We start from the raw sequence: 14,119 nt of genomic DNA, 5'->3' as shown, positions 1-14,119 counted from the left end.
TGAAGAGGGGAACGGAGAGACAGGACAGGCCCCACAGTCACATCTCTGGGCTTGGGAAAGGCTGTGGTCAGGGTCTGCTCCAAGCCCTGGGCTGTTTGAGCGGAATGGAGACAAGAGGAGGAGGAAAGCCCAGCCAAGGGACCAGAACCAGGCCCAAGGCTGTGACTGCTCACTGCCTGAGTCTGACCCGATTCCAGGGCGGGTGTGGCTGAGCCAGGAAGTGCAGTCAGGAGCCCCCGGTGGGTGGGGGGAGTCGGGGATGGCCGGACCCCGGGCAGCCAGTGAGAATGACTAACGGTGGAAACTGACTCAAGCAATCTGAGTCACCCCGAGGGAAGCCGGCGTCAGCGGCGGTCACTTCTCTGGGAACTTGGCACCCATGTGTGGACAAATATTTGGGAAAGCAGCTTCTAGAGCCAGCCCCGGAGCACGGCTCACTGGCACTTCTCTGTGCTCAGAGCTGTGCAGTGACCACAAGAAGCTGGTGGTGTTTGTATAAAATATTTCACTTGTTTCAAAAAGAAAAAACACCTGACCTTTGAGAAAAACAAATTACTATTTACGTGACCGCCCGCTGAAGGGAGGCGTCACCAAGTGTCCCCTCTGGACCCATGTCACACCCCCAGACCCGCCAGCGGCTGAGGCTCAGAGGGCAGCACCGTGGCATTCGGGTCTGACTCATAAAACACTCCGTGCGCCCCCGCTCCTCATGAACCCCCTTCCAGCCGGGACAGCCTTGGCTGAGTCCTATTACAGGCGCGCAGCACGGAAGCCGCTGGAGAACCACAAAGAACAAAAAACGCCTGTTGTTGTTGGAAATTAAAACAGAACCGGCAGGTTCCGTAGTGTGTTCGCTGCCTACCGAAAACAGACTCGAAGATCCACGTGGAAATCTCTTCCCCGATACCCTGCTAGTCGAGACACAGCGGGCTACTCCTGTCACACACGGACACAGAGAACCTCCAAGTGTTTTCATTCAAAGACTACATTGCCAGGGTTCCAGAACCCTGCGGCGGGCACCAGGCACTAGGACCGCAGGGAGGGGAAACGGCCTGCATCGTAACCAGGAGGCGATTACACAACCCGGTCCCTCACCCAACGGTGCTGGAGCAGCTCACAGCTCAGTGCTTATTTAAGTATTTAAGTCATAAACGTTGGCCAAAAAAACCAAATACCACTGAGCTAAATAAACGTTACTAAGAATAGAAAGTTCAGGCAAACAAAGAGAAAAGGGCCGTGACCTTTATCAAGGAAAGATCCCCAGTTTGGCAGGAATTAGACGAACAGGTACCACACATTTAGTAAGAGGGCCACAGTGCTTGCTCAATGTCAGTCATGAATGAGATCCTAACATTAAAAAAAAAAACACTAAGGAACAGGATTCTGTCCCTAAGAGAAGGGAATCTGCACATTTCTGCCCACCCTAGGGACTGGAAACACAGCAAGCACTCTGATTTGCCTGTTCCTTATCACCCCACTCCCAGGGCCTGGGGCTCCAGCGAGTTTCCAGGGCACAGAACCAGAGGCTCCCCCACCCGGCCAGGAATCTGGATCCATGCCCCAGGGGCCTGGTCAGCAGGCAGGAACTAGCCACACCCCTCAGCCAGGACAGGAGAACCAGCGCCCAGGGAGGATCCCACAGCCAGTTCTCTGGCTCCTCACCTCTGTGAGGCCAGGGAGGGAAAGACGGAGCCCAGGGAACCCCGGGCCTGGCCCACCTCTCTCCTCCTCCTGGGACCACAGAGTCACAGACCCCAAGCTTTCCGCACCTCCTCCTTCAACTCCAGGAAGGGAGACAACAGCGCTAAACTGCGCTGCGATAGACCATGAGACCGCTGGGGTGACCAACCAGGCTCTCCGCTTTGGTAACGTTTTAGCCTATGGGGGCAAGGAGTGGTAGGGAACGAGTGGGCATGGGGCTGGGGGCAGAAGCACCACTCGCCAGGTGCCTAAGCAGCTGTGGAGGTCAGGAATGAAGCCCTGCCTCAAAGTGCCCCCAGCGGGCAGCCCAGGACCAGAGGGCCTGCAGGCAGCTGTCCTGTGGGGTCTCACACATCCACCTCCCGCCTCCCCAGGTCCCGCGTTTTCAGATGCCCATCTGCAGCCGTGCCATTTCTAACACGGTAACAGTCACAGCTGCGCTTGCCAGCCACCCGCAGTGAGGGCCCTTCTCCGGGAGCCGGCTCTGGATGTGGCCGCGGTCCGTCCCCTGCTGCAGGACCCTGGCCCGGTGTCCTTGGCTGGTCGTGGATAGAATCTGCAGCTGTGCTGTTTGTCTTCTAGGTCAGGCTGCACTTCTGCCGTGTTGCTGCCCGACTCCTGGCTCCTGGCACCCAAAAGGTGCCGTATGGACGTGAGGGGCGCAAGGGCTCTCTGTGTGCACCGCCGGCCGTTCTGTCATCACCGGCAGAACCTACGCTGCCCGAAGACGGGGTCACGCCTGCCTTTGCACCCCAGACCTGGCCAGCACACGACCCGTGGGAGGTCACGCAGCTACCTACCGGACTAATACAGACCGAGGGACAAGATCGCCCCACGCTCTGAGCCAAAGCAAACCACTACGCACATTCCTCTTCAGAAGAGCAGCATGCCACTCACTGCTAGCAAAATGCCACCGTCAGCTGTCAGGGGGACCTACTTTATTTTTTTGGCCAAATAACTCAAGATTGTGATTGAAGTCTTCAAAATGAGTACGTGCAGGCATAAAACAAGCCACCAGCCGCAGCAGAGGCAGCCCTAACTCGGGAAAACCACGATTACCCCTCTGCTAACAGCCTGTGGCTGCGCCTGCTCAGCCTGGGGCAGGCTCTGGGCTCCCCTGTGATTAGCAGGCTGCACTGGGCCCGATATAGAAGCTTGTACCCAGTGGGCACCCGACACGACTTCAAATTAAGGCAGGAAATGTGAGCCGGCTTGGCGACCTTCCGCGTGGGGTGGAGGCCGAGCCCAGCAATTCTGAGCTCCAGGGTGGGAGCCGGCTCAGGCTGAAGTCACTGCTGTGACAGCCACAGACGCACAGCAAGTCACCTGAAACCCCACTGGGGATAAAAACAGTCTTCCCCTGCACCCACCCGGCCGGAGGGGATGGGATGCCCAGCCTCCCGAGGCCAGTGTGCAAGTTCTAAGCGCGGGACATGGGATGAGGGCCCCAGCACGCAGGCCCACCAGACAGGAAGTGCTGCCTCATGGGCGTACTTCGCACAGCAGGCGGGCCACGGCCTGTTTTAATCACCAAGTGCAATAGAGTCCCGCTCTAAGGGTGCTGCGCGGTGTGTTCATGTCTTCAGCCTTGGCATCGCTATCATTTCACCTTTTAATGGGTTTTGTTTGCTCCCAGATGTGGCGATCATCCCCTGTGGACAGACATTTTAGTCTCATGGGCAAATTCAGCATTTTATAATCTTTCCTTTAAAACAGTTGCCTACGGGAATAAGTAAAAACTACGCCTGTTTTAAAAGTTCACACAATCAGTACCAAGACCACCACTCTCTGGACTTAACACAAGATGCTTCAAAACCCTGAATTTGCTCACCTAAGAAATTTCTTATTTCTCAAACAGTTTCTTTAGTAATAAGACTACCAAAGTGCCATCAGATATCCCAAGTATCTGTGCTAAATGCTCTAGCCTTCTTACTAAAATTATGCATTCAAAGTCAAAGCCAATGTGACTTAATTATTCCTCTCACACTTCTATTTCTGCTAGTTCCTAACAGCTGCACCTGCTCTTGCTGTCTGCCCAGGCTGGGACCCGTGCCTTGTACAGCGTACACATTAAGCGATGAAACATTTTAACAGTCCTGTAGACCGAGTCTCATCACCCGCTCCACGTGACTCCCCCTGCTACACACTTCTGATGACGAAACCAAGCCTCCACGCGGCCACGTCCACCAAGGGCCTGCCGTCACCAGCGTCTTTTCACTCAACAAAAACCGACTCCTCATCGGCTACGAGCCGGGCGCTACGCTGCCTTCCTGAAGGCACTCACAGTACGAAACGAAGATGACAAAGAGTAACCAGGAACTGTAGAAGTGGAAGGCACAGGCTTGGAGAAGGACAAACTCTCATCCTAAAGTCTAGAGCCAGCACTGTGGCGCAGCAGGCAGAGCTGGCGCCTGGGACGCTGGCAACCAATGCGGGCGCCGGTTCATGTCCCAGCTGTTGCGCTTCCAATCCAGCTCCCTGCTAACGTGCCTGGGCAAGCAGCAGAAGACGGCCCAAGTCCTCAGGCCCATGACCCACACGAGGGACCTAGAAGAAGCTCCTGACTCCTGGCTTCAAGCTGGCCTAGTCCCAGCCATTGGGATCATCTGGGGAGTGAATCAGCAGATGGAAGATCTCTGTGCCTCTCGCTCTTTTGCTGTAACTCTCCCAAATAAATAAATAAATCTTAAAAAAAAAAAAAAGGGCCGGCGCAGAGGCTCACTAGGCTAATCCTCCCCCTGCAGCACCGGCACCCCGGGTTCTAGTTCCGGTTGGTCCTCTTCCAGTCAGCTCTCTGCTGTCGCCCGGGAGTGCAGTGGAGGATGGCCCAGGTCCTTGGGCCCTGCACCCTCATGGGAGACCAGGAGGAAGCACCTGGCTCCTGGCTTCGGATCGGCGCAGCGTGCCGGCCATAGCAGCCATTTGGGGGGTAAACCAACGGAAAAAGGAAGACCTTTCTCTCTATCTCTCTCTCTCTCACTGTCTAACTCTGCCTGTCAAAAAAATAAAATAAAATAAAATAAATTTTTAAAAATCTTAAAAAAAAGAAAAAGAAAAGAAAGGAAAAAAAGACAGAAAGTAAGTCTGGGTAAAGACCCAGGTGACAAAAGCCACCCTGAGTATTAGTATCATCAGCTTATAATTATAGAGGGCTACCAGCGCATCACAAACCAGACATTTGGACAACATCACTCATTTGATGCAGTCGCCCAAGGATGCAGGGTCCACTGTCGGCTTCAGCCCAGAGGGGGCACTATGTTCCTCCTCCAGGTCACACAGCTGGTGAGTGTCTGGGTCCGAACTTGAACCCACCTCAGTCCACAAGGACAGCTGAATGGGAGATGGGGCTGCTGCCCTGGGCAGGACCAGGCTGAGCGGCCTGAAAACACATGGCACAGGCAGGAGAGACTCAGGCTGCAGAGCGCAGCCCAGGGCCAGGGCATGGAGCTGATGTGTGACGAGTGAGAGGTACGCAGGCCGCAGGTGCCCTCTGTCCCTGACCAGCGTCACAGTGCAGCAGAAGTCATGTGCCAATGCCACGAGGCATCAACCTTCTCGTTAAACCTCCAGAAGAGGACCTGCCTCCTAATTCAGGTTTCCCCGGGAAGGCCCGGACCTGACCGCTGGTGCTCACGGTCGCCCAGGGCTCAGGGCAGGGGTGCCCAGCCTCTCCACCCCACATCTAAGTGCAGGCCGGTTCCCGAGGCATGCAGGAGGTCGCCCGTGGGTGTGCAGAGGGAACCGGCAGGGCTGTGAAGGCCCCTCTGAGCCCCGAGCGCATCCCTAGTCCCAGAAGGCTTTAGGAGACAGGACTGGTGCAGCCTGCATAAGTGATGCAGGCAAATCGGGGAGGTGGGGACGGTGTGGGAAGCAAAGGAGGCGCCGGGTCACCCACACCCCAGTCTCAGGCTGCCTCCTGCCCTCTGACCTCCGAGCTGCCCTCCACCAACAGCAGAGGCACACAGGGCCATGCCTTCTGAGCAGCTTCCTCTCCTCTATCACAGAGGCCACTCTCTGGCCACCTGCACGACACCCAGGGGCTGGCCTCTGCGCAGCAGCACTGGGAGCACGGGACAAGCCACGGGGACTGCAGACGACCGGCAAGCCCTCCCTTGGGAGGGCTCACTGGGCCTCCTGCTGGCGCTGTGGACCCAGAACTAAGAGTCCCCAAAGGAGACCCACCCTGAAACGGGTTTCCTGGAGCAGGAAGACCGGAGAGAGCACAGGACAGGGCGCACGCAGCTGCCTCTCGGCAAAAACCACAGGCTGCCCGCCGGCTCCGTTATCTTTAAGGGTGGCCCTGTGCGTGGGCAGCACAGTCGCTGCGGCGGCTGACCTTGCCCGACGCTCAGGAGATCAAGGACAGTGGCTCTCGGGGGCTGAGAGAGCCTGTTCAGACCGGTGCTCCGCACACAGGCACGTCGGGGCTTGGATTCCTCATGCGGCTCCTCACTCCAGCTTCCTGCTAACGCACACGGGGCGGCATCAGGGATGGCTGAGTACGTGGGTCCCTGCCACCCACCCTGGATGGAGCTCCTGGCTCCTGACCGTGGGGAGTGGACTAGCGGATGGAAGATCGCTCTCTCCTGTCATTAGGTGGTTCAAATAAATAGATACATTTTCTAAAGTCTGCTCTTCCTTCTCTCCAGCACCGTGCACGCTAAATGGATACTCTATTTCTGTACCATCTGATTCGCTTAGAATAAATAAGCATGGTGTTTGCTTCCATTTTTATTTTTTAAAGAAAGCTATCCTAGATCTCAAGCCGACCAAGCATCCTGGAGTTCATTAAGTATCCCCAGAAAGCCACAAAAGGATACAACAAATGCACGCAATTGTCTCAAATCATAGGACACATTATAACAAAATCTTTAAACAACCTTAAGGGTCTGACCACCATCTATATACAGGGAGAAGGTATTAGTTTTACTTTTCTCTAAAACCTTGGTGCAAACCCTGAAGGAAGGAACTGCCCGGACTCAGAGCCTGTGACGCTGCAAAGAACGCTGACCCATCACTTCCCTGGAAGCCAGCGCTCACCCCGCAAACCTCGCCACGCAGACTTCAAGGACATGAATATAACCTCAGTTTCTATAAAACAAGCCTTTAATTTGCATAATTGTACTTTGTAGAACATCTATTTACATGACTTTGGCCCAGGGCTAAAGTTTTGCCAAAGTTAAAATCAATATTATAGAAACAGGAACTTTAAACACCAATGTCTTTTTCTTCCAATTTCAAGGATTTGAAATTTTAAAATCATGTGGCGAACAGCAGTGTTCCAACGCCCGAGAACGAAGGCACTTAGCATACAAGCGACATCTGGCCTTCACGGAAGAGTCTATTTTCTTGTATTTGTGTTTTTGGCTGCCGAGCAACTCCGAGCAGCAAATCCTCTCATCTGGGCAGCAATCAGTCGTCCTCCATTAACCCCTCAACCTGCCTCCTCCGCCAGAGCTCCTCCACCACAATGCACAGCGGGCGAGCTGCTCTCCGGACCCTGTCCTAAATACTCCACTGCTGACGTATTCACCCAGCAGGCTTCAGACGGGTGCTTCTGGGACGGACGCTAATAAATTTCGGTGGCAGTCTTCAAAAAGCAAAAGTAAAGCACAAGTAATCATCACAGTACTGTAAGAAAGTCACTTTTATATTAACTTCCTGCAATCTATCTTGACGAGCAAGTTCCCCTCACTGCAGCTGGCAGAGGGTAACTGGCGGTGATGTTTTCTGACCGGCACCACCAGCAGATCGGGGCAGGCAGGTGGAGGGTGAGCATGAAGCCACCCGTGGGGCTGCCCGCGTCCACACTGAGGCGCCTGGGTGGAGTCCGGCTCCACTCTTGACTTTAGTTGCCTGCTAACGCGCACCCCAGGAGGCAGCAGCATCGGCTCCAGCAGTCAGGTCCCTGCAACCCACATGGGAGACGTGCACTGAACTCCTGGCTCCTGGCTTCAGTCCAGCCCAGCCCTGGCAGTGGCAAGCATTTCGGGAGTGAACCAGCAGACGAGGCCTCTCTCTCTGCCTCCCTTTAAAAGAATCACTACTGTTTAAGAAAGCAGACCGGGCAGCTTACATCACACAACACGCACTGCTTTTCCTGGAGTCTAAACACCAGCCCCTGACGCAGGCTGTGCAGAGCACGCACTGTGTGGAGAGCACAAGGGGACCCGGGCTGAGGGACACAGTGATGACCGAGACCTTCAAGACCAAGGCTTCCGGGTAAGGCGCACTGAGCCAGCCAGAACACGCCACGCAACCTGACGCACAGCACAGAGAAGAGCAAGGATCGGCAGGAGTGGAAACTTGGACTGAAACGTCGTCCCGTCAACCCAGCTTCCTTCCCCCGGCTGCTGAGAGTCAGTGCCAGTCCCACCCACGGCTCCTAACGGTGCTCCACGGTCTTCCCTCGGGAACGCCAGCATTAAAACCAGACCGCTGACGGAAATCTGCACGGAAGCTCTCGGCCAGCAAAAGCAGCAACTGTAGAGCAGTGAACCCAGGTGCCCAGGGCAAGCCCCAGGGCCACGGGCAGGGGTGGCTGTGCACGTCTGTTAGAAGTGTGGCTGTCACATCCTGTAGGGGCGCCTACAGGAGAGGGGGAGCAAGCTGGAGAGCCAGGCCTGTGACCTGAGTGTCAGACACGGAAGACGGATTGTGCGTGCGATCTGACACTGAAACTGACCCGCGGTTCACAAAGGAGCGCGCGGGCTAGTTTGCTGTGCTCTTTCCTAGCTGTCGTCCCTATAGGAGTGTGCGGGTGCGGGTGTGTGCGTGTGTAACACAAAAGCCCCTGCCACAGCAAATAACTCAAGGGCAGGGTCAAGGGCTGCTTTCTCAGTTTACAAACCTCTCGGAACACTCCGGACATTGCATCGCCAAAGCGCCACGTGTCTTCTCATCCCCCGTGGGCTGGCTCAGGCTGGGCCTCTGTGGAGATGTCCGGGGCGCCCCTGAGCCAGGAGAGTCCCTATCTCCCCGGTGCCACTGGGTACCAGGCTTTCCCCTGCCACGCCTCTGGATTACAGCCGTAATCACCTGCTCGCTTATCTGCCCCCTCCCGAGACACGGAGGTCAGGGACCCGGACCCAGCAGAGGCCTGGAACAAGGAGTGCTGTCCACACGCACAGGACAGACAACCGAGGGCATCTCACATGTCGCAGGCAAGAATCCTGCTGGGCCATAAACCGCCAGGCATGCCGCCACTCAACTCAGGCTAAAAGGTGCCGCATTCTTCCTCTCAACAGCTACTTGGCTGGGTCTCCCCGGAGTGCCAAGAGGGACTTCGCTGAAAACCGAACGCACAGCTGCCTTCAGGGAGCTTACACTTCAGAGGGGATGAGGGAGAGAGAATCCGTCTTTCTGATCGTAACGACGGAACAGCCACACCACGTGGGGTATTCTGCACGATGTCCAGAAAACGTAAATCCCACAGACCATCACCCACAAGGTGACCCGCAGCTGTGGCTGATGCGGAGTGCACAGGTAACCAACAGCAGAGGCACAGCACAGCCCCGGGGCTGAGTGCACAGGACCCAGAAAGAAGGCACAGGCCGCCTCCCCCGGGCCCGCGGGCTGGGAGAACCAGCAGCCGCCTCCCCCGGGCCCGCGGGCAGGGAGAACCAGCAGCCGCCTCCCGCGCCTGGGAGAGGGCAGTGAGGCGGCTGAGAAGCAGAGTGGGCTGGCTTCCCCTAAGACCTTCAGGGACGAATCCCACAGCTCCAGCGGGAGTCGCGCGGGGACAGTTCCACGCGCAGAGCCAGCCCTACCCAAGCTTTCCCTGAAAGCCTTCCAGAGCTCCAATGCACGCACCACGGAAAACCCCAATGCCTCACGTACCCGGAGGAGCCTGCCCTCCCAGCCTGGGGCCTGCGCCACTCACCGCAGGCACCTGCTCCACCAGCCTGCCCTTCCAGACCTGCCCAGCGACCCCTGCGTGGCTCTGAGCGAGGGGCCCTCCTGTTGGGGCCCGGGGGGACTCATGTGGCTTCGTCCCAGCTCCTCTCCGGGCAGCTCCCACAGGACGGCTCGCGAATGCTGGCCAAGCACAGCTGGGGCTGGGGGCTGTACAGCTGACTAAAGGTGTGCAAGACCAGCCTGATGCTATGACAGCGACGGGGCGCTGGCCATCGGGGCTACCCTCCACCACCCACCTCCTCAAGCCAGCGCCGGAGCTCCCCGCACCGCTGCTTCTCCGGAGCACTCTTCCCCCTCGGCAAAGTGTGGACACCGAGCGCCCACCTTCTGGCAGGAGATGCCCCCAGCAGCTTCTGCACCGACAGGGAGATGCCAGGCTCAGTGATCCCGGGAGGACGGGGCAGGGAAGCAGTGCAGGCAGCGGCTAAGGACCGACCCCCAGCCCACCGGGCAGGCAGCCCAACCTGAGGCCGGGCTGTGCCAGGCACGAGGTCCCCACCGCAGCAGCAGGGCCACGGGCCACCGACCTCCCGCCACGGCTGCCTGGACCTGACTTCTGCGCACGGTGGTTGGAGCTGAGCGGGAAAATCAGTGGCTTTTGCAGACGTGTGCTCACGCCAACAGGCTGGCTCACTGGCAAACGTTCGGGGTGTACTACCTGGTGTCCCCGAACTCAGTAAGGGAGAGACACAGTGTCTCCAGACCGCACTGCGAAAAGGCTGAGGCCCAGACTGCCGGAGGACACAGGTCCACAGGGGTGCACAACTTCTGTGATGTCACTGTGCTCACTGCCAGGCACCAGGTGAGTTTTCTGTCCCTCAGGAGCTAGGCCATGATAAGCCCAATGTTACTCCCAGCACCTGGGTCAACAGAACTCGGCTGCTTGGAATTTCGAGGTTAATGTTTGCAGAGGGACTTCGTGAAAATCTGCAGTTCTGGAGTGGCTTTAAGTCACTGCATAGCCGCTGGCAGTGGCAAGCACGTGCTGGTAGAAACGCGTGCTCAAAGCGCTGCAAACCGCAATGGCGATCCTCATGTCACCAGCCTCCTCCCCAGCGGCGGAACTCGTCATTATGTCCCAGCAGGCCGAGCACCACTATCAGTCTACTCCGTAAGCTTCAGAAAGGCATATTATTTTATGAGGATACAAACACGCCATCGGCACGGTACGACAATTTCTGATATGAGATCACTTCAACCCACATTAAACTCGCAATTCTGAAAAGCATAACCGAACATTGCTGAGGCCTGTGTAAATGAATGTACTGGGTGACATCAAACACGTTGAGTTGGCCCCATCTACACTCAAGCACGAGGATCGAGTTTCTGCAGAGGGGCGTGGGGAGGGCCAGAGTGTTGAACTTTTTCTTAAATATAGCTACACTGTTTGACTTCTTGGAATCTGCATGCACTACATCTGCCACTGAAAACAGAAACAGCTGACTGCCACAACCAAGGTGAACCTTCGGAGACCACACACACAGGCCTCGGACGGCACAGAAAACGCTCCAGGATCCTGGCTGACCGTCACATCCTCTCTTGTGTACAACCCTTGGTGGGGACAGCAACAGCCCGGGCAGCACAGAGGTGCAAACACACGGGGCTGACTTCATTGTGACTTTTTATCTGTGCCCTCCCCCACTTACACCCCGGGGTGTCCATCGCTCACTGCGCATATTCCGCCATCCATATCTGCCACTCGTGTGTATCTGTGTGCATCCATCACTTGTGTGTCCTCAGCACTCCTGTGTACCCATCACTTGTACACATCTGTCACTCCCATGTGTCCCCCGTGTCACTCATGTGTCCTCATCACTCATGTGTCTGTCTCTGTGTGCACCATCTGTGTGTCAGCTGTATGTATCTGTCACTCCCGTGTGTCACCCGTGTGCATTCCATCACTCGTGTCCCCATCACTCGTGTGTCCGTCTGTGTGCACTATCACTCGTGTCTGTCACTTGTATGTATCTGTCACTCCCGTGTGTCACCCGTGTACATTCCATCACTCGTGTCCCCATCACTCATGTGTCTCTCACTTGTGTGTCCGTCTCTGTGTGCACCATCACTCGTGTGTCACTTGTAGGTATCTGTCACTCCCGTGTGTCACTCGTGTGTCCTCATCACTCATGTGTCTCTGTGTGCACCATCACTCGTGTGACACTTGTATGTATCTGTCACTCCCGTGTGTCACCCGTGTGCATTCCATCACTCATGTCCCCATCACTCGTGTGTCCGTCTGTGTGCACCATCACTCGTGTCTGTCACTTGTATGTATCTGTCACTCCCGTGTGTCACCCGTGTGCATTCCATCACTCGTGTCCCCATCACTCGTGTGTCCGTCTGTGTGCACCATCACTCGTGTCTGTCACTTGTATGTATCTGTCACTCCCGTGTCACCCGTGTAATTCCATCACTCGTGTCCCCATCACTCATGTGTCTCTCACTCGTGTGTCCGTCTCTGTGTGCACCATCACTCGTGTGTCACTTGTAGGTATCTGTCACTCCCGTGTGTCACTCGTGTGTCCTCATCACTCGTGTGACACTTGTATGTATCTGTCACTCACGGGCCTCCATCTCTTGCCACCAGGCCCTGCTGAATCTTCATCCAGCATCCAGCACAGCGGAGCAGCAGGTGGAAAACCTCTCCTGCTCAGGCCCTGCGACTCAGAAAACCTGGGCTCGCACCTGGGCGCTTGTCTGCTCTCCTACAGAACACTCCGCGCTCGCCCCGCAGAGAGGAGCCCGAGAAAGCCGAGCCAATGCGTCAACAGGCAAGGCTGGGCCAGCCCAGCGGGGGGAGCCTCCCCTGCCGCGGGAGCCCCTGGACACGGAGCCCACACGCCTTTGAGTCAGTGCCTCAGCTATGAGAGGAAGGAAGCCCACGCCCAGCTTCAAAATTAAGTTACCCTTAAATTCATTAGAGAACGACGGGCGCCAGGGCAGGAACTGCTCGCGCAGAAACCGCCGGCGCCGGAGCAGGGGCCGCAGCGGCCGGGGCGCAGCGCACGCGACCCGGCCGGCGCGCCCGGAGGGCCCGGCGGAGCCTCCGAGGGCCGCCGCTCCTTCCCCCAGCCGCCGGCCCGAGCTTTTGTCCGCGTTCTCTCTCCGAACAGCTCCCCTGGGCTCGGTCTACCCCGTCCGGCCAGAAACGGGCTGCCCGGGCCTGCTGCCCGGCCTGCGGATCCCCCAGACCGCAGCGGCTGCCTGCGCTCCACCTGCGCGCGGCGCTGGCCCGGGCCGCCCCTCCCCCGCGGGTCCCGCTCCCGGAGCCCTGCCTGCGGGCCCCCCAGCCCAGCCCGGGGTCCTTCCCCTCGGGGCTCCCCCGCCCGCGAGGAGGCCGTGGCTCCGGGCCGCGCGCCCGCTTCCCCGCACGCGCTCCAGGGGCACGCCCTGCTCCGAAGCCGGGCTCGCCCGCGCCCCGCACCTCTCCCGGCGCCGGCCGCCGCTCACCGATGTCGCCGTCGTCGTCGTCCTCCTCCTCCTGCTCCATGTCCAGCAGGACGTTCCTGGTCAGCACCGGCATGGCTCCCGCGGACGCTGCGCCGAACTTGGCGCCAAGTTGGGCTCTCGGGTTCCGGAAGGAGGCGGCGGGCGGGGCCGGGCCGGGGGCGGGGCGGCCGGGCGCCGGGGCCCGGGCCGGGGCGGGGGCTCGAGGCGGCGGGCGTGGGTCCCGCCCGGCGGTCCGGCCCAGCCCTGCGCGCACGGGGCGGCGGCGGCAGCACTGAGCATGCCCAGTGCGGCGGGCGCGCCGCGGGGCCGGAGGAAGTGGGGCGGCGAGGGGGCGCGCGCGGGGGCTCCGGCACGGGGTTGCCTACGCCGGCCGCCCGCGGGATGCGCCTCTCGGAGGCTCTGAGCTCGCGCGGAGCGTGAGCCCACGGGGACCGCGACGTTTAGGGGCCCCAAGGTCCTGGGACTCGCGAGGGGGAGTGGGCGTGCTGGACGCGCAGGCAGGGGGGGGTCTCTGTCGGGGGTGGGGGGCGGCTGCTGCTTCAGAGCCGCACGTGGGTTTCCGTGGGTCCTGCTTGGCCTTTCCAAAGGCAGGACGAGCGAGCGGACACCGCGGGTCCCTTTGGCCCGGGTGTCGCCCAGAGGACCCCGGGGAAGCTCCAGAGCAGCAGCGGGGGGCGGGGCGTGCCGGGGTACCCCTGCTCGCGCAGCGCTAGCAAGTGTCAGCCGGCCTCCCGCAGCCTTCGCCACCCCTTGCTTGTTATGCGCCTCGAGCAAGGTTCCGGGGAACCCTCTGGAGAACAGGCTCTGAGCCATCAGGGAAGTGGGCCTTGGGCGCGGGAGGACACCCCTTACAGGCCCTCCTCCCATGTCCCAGAGCCCGGGTTCCAGCGCAGGCTCTGCTCCTGCTCCCTCCCCCTGCAGATGCGCACCCCAGGAGGCCGCAGCGATGGTTCGAGTGCCTGGGTCCCTGCCGCCCAACGTGAGAGACCCGGATGGGGCTGCTGCTTCCACCTGGTCCAGCCCGGGCTGGCGGCAGCACCCAGGGCGTGAC

The 14,119-nt window shown here is 58.7% G+C and overlaps 1 protein-coding gene across 2 annotated transcripts in view; it reads right to left on the bottom strand.

The window, feature by feature from the left end:
* ANO6 (anoctamin 6) overlaps window positions 1-13,197 on the bottom strand; it is a 141,303-nt gene extending 128,106 nt beyond the window's left edge. For both annotated transcript variants that reach the window (XM_062195106.1, XM_062195107.1), the window contains exon 1: window positions 13,069-13,197. In XM_062195106.1, the coding sequence (XP_062051090.1) occupies window positions 13,069-13,141 (73 nt within the window). In that variant the 5' untranslated portion in view covers window positions 13,142-13,197. The remainder of the gene's footprint in view (window positions 1-13,068) is intronic.
* Between the last annotated feature and the right edge of the window lie 922 nt (window positions 13,198-14,119).

This window comes from Lepus europaeus, chromosome 6, assembly GCF_033115175.1.
Source record: "Lepus europaeus isolate LE1 chromosome 6, mLepTim1.pri, whole genome shotgun sequence".
Classification (NCBI taxonomy): Eukaryota; Metazoa; Chordata; class Mammalia; order Lagomorpha; family Leporidae; genus Lepus; species Lepus europaeus.
Note: the sequence above shows the minus strand (reverse complement) of the source record. Positions and strands in the feature narration are given on the sequence as shown.